This window comes from Medicago truncatula, chromosome 5 (genome assembly GCF_003473485.1).
Source record: "Medicago truncatula cultivar Jemalong A17 chromosome 5, MtrunA17r5.0-ANR, whole genome shotgun sequence".
Taxonomy (NCBI): Eukaryota; Viridiplantae; Streptophyta; class Magnoliopsida; order Fabales; family Fabaceae; genus Medicago; species Medicago truncatula.
Window position 1 is genome coordinate 5,980,072 of NC_053046.1, and position 11,900 is coordinate 5,991,971.

Below are 11,900 nucleotides of genomic sequence, written 5' to 3' on the forward strand. Positions count from 1 at the left end.
TGTGCTTGAACGTTTTATTTGGATTTGTGACATTCTCTCCGGTGGATAAGGGTATAACTTCCAGGTTTGATGAAAGTTTAGAATCTAAGAGCAGGTTCATTACAAGTAAAGTTTTATTAATATTAACTAAATAATTAATGTATCTGATTTATAATAGAGACCAAATATATAAGATATTTAATGAATTTGAAAAAGAAATAAAAATTGAGATTAAAGTCTTAGTAATTACTGTTTTTACGAGAGAGAGAGCGCTCTGCAAAAAAAAAAAAAAAAAAAAGGAGAGAGAGCAAGGTAACAAATAAAAATGGAGGATTAGCCTAAGGTCAAGGGTATATAATAATCGTGTTTTTTGATTTGTTTCCATCGTGGAGATCAATTTTCTTTTCCTTAATTTCAAAAGTAAGTAAAAGGGCTATTTGGACATTTTAAGCAACCCAACAAAATGTAATAAACCAAATGAAATGAATGATTGAATTTTCTTTTTCTAAATAAAAATTGATAATTTATGTGACAGATAGAGAATTTAATTGGTTGTTTTTTTCCTTTTTATTAGACAAACCTAGCATTGCAACTTTTTGTTTTGTCTTCTCTTTTTTTCACTTTGTTTTCTAGCTGTAATTTATGTGCCACGCCATTGTTGTACTTTGCTCGTATACTTTTACCTAATTCCACAATTATGGAAATTACCTTTTCTTTCGTCAAAAACAAATAGAGAAATTCCTTTTATTTTTTCTTTTTCCTGATTCATTGTATTCATGTAAATTATACTCTTTACGTTCCTCAATAGATGACTTATTTAACAAAAAAATAATATTAATTTAACATATATTGACCATATTTTTTACTAATTCATAGAGATAAATAACATCATCTAAGAAGTTGTTAGATTCATCTCAATGAGTATTTTTAAAATATTAAATTTTCATAATATTTTAGTTGAGAATTGAAGATATCAAATGCATTGATATATGTGTCGGAGTTAATTAGGCGACGGAAGGAGTAATGTTTTTCTAAAATTAGGAGAGATATTACTAATTCAAAGAGTTGAAAACGGTAAGAGTCAAAATCTTGTAAAGTTATATAGCGGTTAATGCCTAAACTGATGCAATTATGTTGTGTCTCTTTCTTATTTCCATATTTGACAATATTGTTTGGTCACAAGCCTAACCTACAACAATTTATTAAAAAAAAAAAAAGAGCCTAACCTACAACAATTATTTGATATGTTCATCTTTTCTTGCATGACTGAGCATTGGACACTATTTGAAATTGTTAAAACAACCAAACTTCTTCCTATTTGACATTTTCTCTTAAAATACATGTTAATCTAACATATTCGATATTTGATGAAATTTATTAATCACTTCATCATTGCTACTTATTTACCATTGTTCATTACTGTCTAATTCCTTTTTGTTACCTCTATTTAATCTACTGTTGTATGAATATTGAACACTATTTGACATTTTGACTTTCTTTTTTTAATAATCCATTATTTGACTTTATTCAAACTTTTAATTCATATTTGACTTTGTTCAAAATTCTAGTATTTCCTATTTGACTTGTTGATATTTGTAGTGTAATTTATTTATTTTACTTCTGTTTAATAATTTTTTCAGTAACTATTTACAATTTCTTTCGAAAAATATGAATTTGACCAATTCAATAATTGGAATAATTTTTTCAAGGTCATTGACCAGTAAACAATTTAATTTTTTTAATAAAAAATTAGTTAATATTTTATTGCATCACTTCAATTTTACTTCAAATAAATAAATAAATATTTTTTGACCAAATAAATAAATATTATTAAGTTGCATATGAGTAAGTATCTAAAATTTAATATTTAATTATCATCATAAAGGGTAATTATTATCGGTGTAAAATAGTTTTACACTTACGTGCCATAGAGACTACATATATGTTTTTTTATTTTATTTGAGAGAGTACTACATATATGTTGTATACCATAAATTCTAAACATCCTTACAAATATTATTTTTTGGTGGTGATCGGATTTGAACCTCAGACCTTGCATATATTATGCATTATCCCTATCGACTGAGTTAAGTTCACGATGACCATCATTACAAATATGATGTGCGGTGTGGCAAAATAATAATTTTTTTTGGTACAAAAATAATAAATTTTTATTGGATGTTAGTCAACTGTTTTACCTTAAGTTGCATATATATTTTGTTTAAAATATCCATTCTTAGCACAAATATGTTCCTACTAAACTGTTAATGAGTTTCATATCGGACAAAAAATGGTTTGAACATGTGTTTAATAGTGGGGGCAGTTCTCACCTCATAAGTTGATTTTGTGGGGTTATGTATCAGAGCCTCCTTAACATCTATTGGACCACATACTATCAGATTTCTGCTGTAGGACTACTCACCCTTTAGTCATACTTATACAAGCCGATTTTGTGGAGTTATATTAGGCCCAATCATAATTTATATTAGTCATAATTTTACAAATATATCATTTCTCAATATTATATCGTGTTGCTATACGTAGGATAAAGGTCGGTGTTTAACCTTAAGTCATGAATTCCACATGTGACAATTCCAAAGCATCGTATACACCATGATTTATCAATCGTATTTTATATTTTCTTTTTTGCTAAAGCAATTTTATTGTTCAAATTATGTCAATTCTTAATGATAGTGATACTGGTATATATCCCATAGTCTCATGATGGCAGGTTTTACTCATGCATCACCCCTCACACCAGCTACAAGTTTTGGTACCATATTGAATCACATTGCTGCAAATATCAAGAGATTTTCTCTTGCTCTATAAATTGCGGAAATAAGAAAACACGGACCAACAATAATTTTCACGACATTGTGACACCAACTCCAACCGTATGATATTAGGTAGCAACATCAAAAGTTGTTGGTGGGTTGCTTCAGTTACAAACTCAATGAATTCAAACCAAATGATCATGGAGTTCCTTTAGATTGTGGCTAACTTATTTTAGTCTTCTTAGCTTCTGAATTGCTCCAACTTATCATAACAAGTGCTAAACGTTTTGCAATAAGCACAAAATTTTACCAAAATTATAGAATATATGGTATTACTATTTTTCACTATGTAATCATAGTTATCACGAAAACATGCAAAGATGTCCTTTTGAAATTTGGAAGACTAAAAACAAATTGAGTGGTTGGTGAGTAGTAATAATCTGTCAAAATCATGGGAGGCCAGCGCTGCTCTTTTTGTTATGCATAGAACCACTTAACTTTAGAACAAAGAAAGAAAGAAAGAAAAATTAGTCATGTTAATTAAAAGCTTGTGATGTAGTATAAGTATAAAACACGACATGTTCATGAGTGGTCTCATCACTTTTTTTTTAGGGAGGTCTCAAAACTTGATTACTACATTCCACCGTTAATGCATATAGTACTAAACAAATTTGGATTTCATGCATTCAAGGAATCTTGAACTCACGTTGTCAGGACATTTGCAGTCGTTGATCAATATTAGATGGTCTAAAGAATACACACTTTAATTTTTATTTTATAAATAAAAGGTTTAATACATCATTTGGTCCTTTAACTTATTTTTTATTTTAATTTTGGTCCCCTAATTATAAAGTGTCTCAATTTGGTCTCATAAGTCTTCCTCTGTTTACTATTGTGGTTCTCTCTGTTAGTTTTTTAATGTCTAAAGTTTTTGATATGATTTTAACCATTTGATTGCATGTCCATTATGTTTAATAGAACCGTCGGCACCTAATTTTTTTTCACTTTTCATCATCTTCTCTCTTCTCCTTCCTCATATCTTCATCTTCTTCGTTCCTCTTTTTTCATTATCTTCAACATCAACTTCATCAATCTTTATACAAAACCTAGAAAATTTCAGAAATCATCAACAACAATCAATAACAAAACTATCATCATCATCTCTACGATGTGCAAGTTTAAGAACTAAACCAAATTGAAACCAAATTTTTAGTTCGGTTCAGTTTATATAACCTCTTATTGCAAAAACTGTTTTTTTTTTCTTCTGCTCGGTTTGGTTCAAAACCAGTTTTCACAAACACATTTTGCATTGGAGAAGCTTAGTGATACAAAATCTAAAGAGGATCGCATGAGAGTTGCTCAAAGTTTTGGATTTGTACCCAAATCTAGATATTTCCAACTCAATCATCTCTGAATTCATCATCTATACTTGAGATCTTGTATATATGTTTCAAGATGTGGCCGTTACACACTTTCTCTCCTTATTGATTTTAATTTTTTCTCCTTGTTTAATGATTTTTTTTATTTTATTAATTTGGTTGATAATTTGATGTCATCGTAATTCTTTCTCTCCCTCTTGATTTCATGATTCACTTTTTATTTGCTTATTAAAAAAAAAGAAAAAAAAAAAGACATTTGAGATTATTAAAATGGGAATTTTCGGTATGGAGGTGCTAGAGATTTCAGAATTTTCAAATTAAAAAAAAAAATAGAAAAACTGAAAGAAATAAAGGAAGAGGACGTGTTACTGATCTGGGTGTGTTTGAGGAATTAAAGTTTATGTTGTTCATGGGTTGATGAATTTATGGTCATTAGTTTAGTTGCTATTGTTGATGGTGGTGGAGGTGTAGTGATGAGATGATGATATTATTGATGAATTTCTGGATTTTTTTCTGAAGCTTGATGAAAGTGATGAATAAGAGGAAGGAAGAAGATGAAGAATGGGATATAAAGTTAGCCGTTGTTGACTCACAGTAAGATAAAATAGACTTGCGTAATCCAATGATCCTCCTTTAAATAAAAAAGATCAAACTGTTTAAATTTAAAAATTTAGTAAAGTCTATGGTAGGTACAAAGTGTGTCCACCTTAGACATTTAAGATTAAAAACTAACAGAAAGGACCACATTAGTAAACGGATGAATACTTATGGGACCAAATTGAGACACACTTTATAGTTAGGGGACCCAAATTAAAACAAAAAATAAATTAAGGGACCAAATAATGTATTAAGTTTAAATAAAATTACCGAACAAACTTGAATATATTGTCTGGTCTTGACTGAATAATTACCAATATTTTGAGTAAATGAATGTGTAGAATTTTTATTGCCAAGGAGCTAAATCTGCAGTTTAACGAGTTCATTATACTGTTCCACACCCCCCCCCCCCCCCCCCCCCAAAAAAAAAAAAAATAATAAACTAAGACTCTAATTTAACATTCTAAACATGTATATCATCAAAGAGAAGACTTATGAATATTATACATGCAATTTAAACTCAAACTTCACACACACATATAGTGTTACTATTTAGTACGGGATTAAAGCAACGAAAAACGACGACAGATAGAATCAAACGGTTAGAAATCATACAGTTTTGTATTTAGTATATTAAAATAATACAGTTTTGGCTTATAGCAGAAATCATGGATGGGATGCAGTGCAATTCATTGTTTGTGGATATTTTTTCAGTCATCTCCTTGCACACTTTGTACTCGTTAGGATTCAATTGTTCATTTTATTAATACAAACCTTTTTGGTTGTTTCAAAAAATAAAGAAATGCTTTTGTTTAACTTTATTATTTATTTTCATAACTTTATAACGTAAGTATTTTATGAACATATCATAAGATCTTCAAACACACAGACAAATGTCAATGAGATTGAAGAAGTTTGAACAGACTCTTAAATAAGAAGCATGTTTGCTTTCTAACAACATTTTGAATTCCCGAAAAGAAAAATAAAATAAAATTTTGAATTGTCACTTTGCATGTGGTAGCTTGAATAAAATTTAGTTACGAATTTTTTATTTTTATTTGCGATAGAGATAAAATGAAAACTAATTAGAGAAAATATGTATTTTGTAAAACACTAAAATAGTATAACCGAAAACTATGATGATAGAGTTTTGAATTATAAATGTGAGAAGGAGGATGGACAAGACTTTTGTTTTAACATATTTTTTATTATATAATATGTCGTGTGTGTTTATGTTTCAACTTTCAAGTCATATAATATGCATGGAGGCGAAATCGAAAATATGGAGGGTGTGCGAGAAGAAGCATGAAAGGTTGGAAAAGAAAATAGAATCATGAAAAATTAAATTTACACCCCCCCACTCACCCACAAAACATAAATACATGGTTAATCAATAACTATTTTTGATTAATCAAAACTTTAAGAGAACGTTTGTTTCAAGTTTATAAAATATAATTCTGGAAATAATTTTTTTAGGAATATAAGGATGGGAATTTGATTCTCAAATTTACTGAGAAAATGTGTTTAGTTAGTATTTAAAATATGTATGAGAATTACTACTAATAAAGCGGTATTTAGTAAGTTACTGTACCAGTGTTATTACACATACACTCTCACGGTCAATTAGTCATCTTGCTTTGGACGGTAAAAGTAACAAAGACAAAAGATGAGAGAAGTTAACGTGACACCACAGTCACCTAGTAGTGGACCAAACCATCCACCATCACATTATTCTTTCTTTACTTTCTTTGGCATCATTTGACCAAAAGGTACCCTATGACCCTCCATCTTTATCAATGTCCCTTTATTATTCCTTTCCTTTTTCTTCTCCTTTGTAAGTACTATGGCCGTTGAACTAATGATAGGACACAAAAACAACAATTTAACAAACAAATTCCAAGAGAATGCAGTTCAAGAAGCTGCTTCTGGTTTACAAAGCATAGAAAAACTCATTAAATTACTATCATCGTCACAAACATGTTCTTCAAATTCAAACCCTAATTCCATGGACTATAAAACCGTAGCTGATGTAGCAGTTTCAAAGTTTAAGAATGTTATTTCACTTCTGAATCAAAATAGAACAAGAACTGGTCATGCACGTTTCAGAAGAGCACCTTTACCTTCTACTACTGCCACTTCTGAAACTAGAGTCTACCATGCTACTCCGTTGCAGCAGATTCCTCCTCTAATCGCCAACAATATTGAAGTTATTGATAAGAATATCATTGATTTTTCTTATTCCTCTCAGGTTTCTTCTTCGTTTGGAAAGTCTTGTGTTTCTTCGTGCTCGTTGAAGAGAAAGTGTGGCTCTGATAATTTTGGCAATGGAAAGTGTGGTAGTTCATCTAGCCAATGTCATTGTTCAAAGAAGAGGTATATATATGTAGCTCTCAAAATTCGTTTTTTTTTTCTTCTTCTTTTTGAGTTAATTACTTTATGTTAATTTGTTGTTAATTAATGTAGAAAAATGAGGTTGAAAAGAGTGGTGAGGGTAGCTGCAATAAGTTTGAAGATGGCTGATATTCCAACAGATGAATATTCTTGGAGGAAGTATGGTCAGAAACCTATTAAAGGATCACCTCATCCAAGGTACTTGATTATAAGCAAGCAACCTTATATTAAAAATTTTAATTGAGTTCTCATCTGAATCTATCACTTACTATAAGGACCAACAATTTATTATATGTGCTACACTAGATTGCTCATTGACCCTTCAATTTTAAAAATGAACTCATGTATAGAGTGAATGAAAAAAAAAAAAAAAAAACAATTTTGATCATTTCCCTTTTTCTTTATGCACATAGGGATCATCTTGATTAGTAATTTACCTTTAACATATAGTATTCGAAAATTGTTTAAACTTAAACCACAATAGACATTTTCTTCGAGAAATAGAAGTTCACGACCGTCCTTTATACTAACGACGGACTCAATGACATGATTGATGCAAGTTTGTCTAAAACAAGAGAAATGAATGAATATATGTACCTTAAAATTTAAGTAATTTATTTTTATTATTTTGGTCGAACCGACACCAATTAGGTCACCGTCTCGGCCGTAAAAATGCTAAAGACCATAAACTTCTACCGTTAAGATACGCGAACATTGTTAGGCATTATAATGTCTAGTGATTTTTTTAATTATTTGTCCACGGTGGACCGCCTATATTAAGATTGAGTGCTAAATTTAGAAAAAAAATCATTATTATGCAGTATTATGAGTTAAGTTGATTTTGAATTGAGTAGCAGTAATGAGTACTAAGTAGTAAGTTATATTTGAGAGCAATGATTATTACTGCTGCAGGGGTTATTACAAGTGCAGCAGTATTAAAGGTTGTCCAGCACGAAAACATGTAGAAAGAGCTTTGGATGATCCATCTATGTTGGTAGTTACTTATGAAGGCGACCACAATCACTCCCTCTCTATGGTTGAAGCTAATAATCTCATCTTAGAATCCTCTTGAACTGAATTGAATTGAATAATCTTCATTTCTCATCTCAAATATACTCACTCTTTCTCATGCCATTAACTCAAGGCCAGCACAACTTTTTCATCTCAAAGGAGATTGATTACTAAGGGTGGTGTTCCTTTTTCTTGTACAATATTGGATTCCTTTAACTTTTCTTGTTCTCTTCACAAACTCCAACAATGTGAACCCATCGAGATTAGTATTATTTATTTTCAAAGAAAAAAGTGGAGATGGTGGATTTGGTAAAAAGAATAGAAAGAATTGAGTGGGGTTTTAGTATTCTTTTTCCTATTTAATTTTATTGCTTTATAAGTGATGCTTTATCTTGGATGCTCATAAAATATTATGCAACATCAACATTTCTGATCGAATGAGTAACCATTGTTCGGCATATATTAGTATTTAATACCAGCAAGATACCTACACATTTAATAAAAAAAAATTCTTAAATTATTGTTGATGTAAACAATATTAGTGTCGTGTTTCTTTGTATGTTGGTGTTTTATACATAGTCATTTCCCAACTTTAATGGGAGAGTTTTGAATTGAATATTGTTGTTTTAAAAAGAGAGTAACGTGAAGAAAAAGCAGAGAAAGATAAATGAACCCAAGAGGATGGAAATGTCATGTTTAAGATAAGACGGTTGACTAAAAGAGAGAGTTGTTGCTTTGTTGTTGCCGGTTGAAGAAGAAAAAAGTGCAAATTTTATTGGACCGTTTGGCTTTGAGCAATTAAGGTTGCTAGAATTGAAGTACACTCGAAAAAAACATCCAGAAGGCCTTTTATTCTGGTTGTGGATAAAGAAATATATGATATTTATATAACTATCTTGCGACAAGTTTTAGATAATTCATAATTCTATTCATAAGATGTTGTTGTCCTCTTTTTTTCTTTTTATCTCACTATTGTTTTATACAAGTAAGAAGATAAAAACAAAAATTGTCATTAAATAGTCAAAATAGAAGGATGTAGAAGATAGTAAGTAATAGTGGTGAAGGGTCCTACCTCATACCTTGTTTCCAAATTTTGTTCAATTGCTTGCATTGCTCTTGCCTTTGCCTTTACCTTTACCTTAACGTTAGCTTTACTGCGGATAGGACCCCCTCCCCTTTTCATTTACCAATTTATAATTGAATAGTGTTATTTGAGCATTTAGAAATTGACACTGTATTTCAACATTGTATGAAAGGATACCATTTTATATAGTAAAGTGGTCTACTCCGTCCGTTAAGACCGGCCCCGTAAAAATTGGGGCATGGCGGACCAATTCGAGGTTGGACTCAAACATCCAGCCAGTCTACTCTCCAATGTAAGTACTAGCTAAAAGTGTAGTTGATAAATCATAGATGTAAAATATGTTGAGTGTTCTTAATTTCAAATGGCAGAAAAATCAAAATGATAATGTGTGAGTAAGATTTATTTAGTATATTTATTCTGTTAAATCAATCGTAACAACAACAAAAAACCATGCATGCAGAGAATTTTTTACGAGCCTATTTTTGCCGAATAGTCAAGTAAAAAATATGTTTTTTAACTATTGATGTGTGACCTGAAGAAAGAAAAAAATGGAAAAAATTGTACATATACCATGTATACACATACGGTAGTCGGACAATTTTTAATTGTCCAAATAACATTTCTTGTATGTTTTTTTTTTTTTTTTGACAAAAACATTTCTTTATATGTTGATACATGTGGAGTATGTCGGAGGAAATGGAGCCGGATCTATAGAAAGAGAATGTTATTACATTGTTAAAAAATAAAAAAAAATAAAAAAAAAAAAGTTTATGTATGCTCTATTTATTCCACTTATGAGTTTAGATGAAAGACATGTGGCAAATAAACATTCAAGGGTTGTGATTTTGTTTATATTAAAAAATAAATATTATTTAATTAAAAAAATAACGCTCCTATCTTCCTCTCAAACTCATATGTTCCTCTTATGTATGCATGATCGGCCCTCCTCCCCCTCCCCCTCTTTGCGACCACCCTCCATCGTCTTTGTTGAAACCACTTGCATACACATCATTGCTTTCTTCTTCAAGGCGACGTCTCTGTGTATCATTACTTTCTACAAATTGATGTTTTTGGGTGGTTGTTATGAAGAAATTACAAGAAGATTGGTTGAATTGAATTTCCAATTGATCGATCTCAACATTAAGGGCTAAGTAGCAAATAAGTTACATTGTTATCAAAATTGCGGTTGTGATGACAGGAGTGTACAGTACTAAAAAATCAAAAATTAATGAGGAAAATTTAGTGAGGGAAAACCTAAAATCCCTCTCTAATTCCGTCACTAAACTTTGCGACCAAGGAATTTGTGAGGAATTCCATTTTTTTCCGTCACTAATTTCCCTCGCTGATTTTGCTTTTTCTAGTAGTGGTACGCAAGAGTGTAACGGAAACATGTGAAAAAGAAAGTCGTTGCAATGGTGATGATGAAGATGCTTTCAATGATGGCGATGAAGGGCGACAGAGTGGAGGAAGAGGGATACTTGGCCACATGTATAATTCATTTAACACATCATATTTAATTAAAAAAATAAAAAATATTAAAAATAATTTTAAAATCTGAAAATTAATTTTTGAAAATTTAAAAAAATCGAAAAAATTATTTTTCAAAATAAAAAGTTCAGATTTTTTTCTCAAAAAATAAAAAAATCTGGAACTTAATTTCCAAAATAAAATAAAAATAGAAAATATATTTCGTAAATTAGAAAAACAAATTTGAAATTAAAAAAAGATCAGATTTCATTTCAATATAAAAATTCTGGAATAAAATGTCTAAAAAAGACATTACACGTCATTTATAATTAATAAAAATAAAAAATCTGAAAATTATTTTTTTTTTTAAAAAAATCTGAAAAAATTTAGATTATATTTTCTATTATAATAAAAAACTCTGGAACTTAATTTTCAAAATACAAAAAAACAAAAAATTGGAAAATATATTTCGAAAACTATAAAAATAAATTCAAAATTAATTTACTTTTTCTAAAAAAATAAATATTCAGGAAAATAAGAAAAGTTTCTATTTTTATCAAAAAAAATAAAAAAAATTATTTTTGTAACAAAAATTAAATATTCTGGTAAAATAAATATTGTTTTCGAAATAAAACTTTTATTTTTTCTAAAAAAATACAATTCTGAAAAATAAATAAGTTTTTAAATAAAAATAAAATATTTTTTTTCTAAAAGATTAAATATTCAGGAAAATAAAATGTATTTTTTTGAAATAATTTTTTTAAAACAAGAAAAATTCTGGAAAAAAAATATTTTGAAAATTTTTTTAGACATTTTATTCCAAAATTTTTATATTAAAATGAAATCTGAACTTTTTTTAATTTCAAATCTATTTTTCTAATTTATGAAATATATTTTCTAATTTTTTATTATTTTCGAAAATTAATTTTCAGATTTTTTTTTTTTAATATTTTGTGTTTTTTTAATTAAATATGATGTGTTAAATGAATTATACATGTGGCCAATGAAAAAATAATAAAAAATATCTACATCAGCGCCACGTAAGAGATTTGCTGAATCATAGGGGTCTGGGGGCAATCCTCAAGAATCTAATTTTTTATTTTTTTTTACAGGGGAAAATCAAAAGTGCTCTATATTACAGGGGGTAAATGTACGTGGTCTATAATAAAGACCATATACATCATTAATTGAATGAATCTAAAATGCAAAGTTTTGCTT

At 29.2% G+C, this 11,900-nt stretch overlaps 1 protein-coding gene across 2 annotated transcripts; it reads left to right on the forward strand.

Annotated features, from left to right (window-relative positions):
• The first annotated feature begins 6,510 nt into the window (after nucleotides 1-6,510).
• Nucleotides 6,511-8,564, forward strand: LOC11407027 (probable WRKY transcription factor 15). Of its 2 annotated transcripts, none has more exons than XM_039834890.1 (3): nucleotides 6,511-7,102; nucleotides 7,193-7,318; nucleotides 8,051-8,564. In XM_039834890.1, exons 1-3 carry the CDS (start codon nucleotides 6,573-6,575, stop codon nucleotides 8,190-8,192), a joined length of 798 nt encoding a protein of 265 aa, XP_039690824.1. In that variant the 5' UTR covers nucleotides 6,511-6,572; the 3' UTR covers nucleotides 8,193-8,564. The 2 variants fall into 2 exon arrangements, with proteins under 2 accessions (XP_039690824.1, XP_003611676.1); XM_003611628.4 differs by having other exon boundaries at nucleotides 6,517-7,102; nucleotides 8,033-8,564.
• The last annotated feature ends 3,336 nt before the right edge of the window (nucleotides 8,565-11,900 follow it).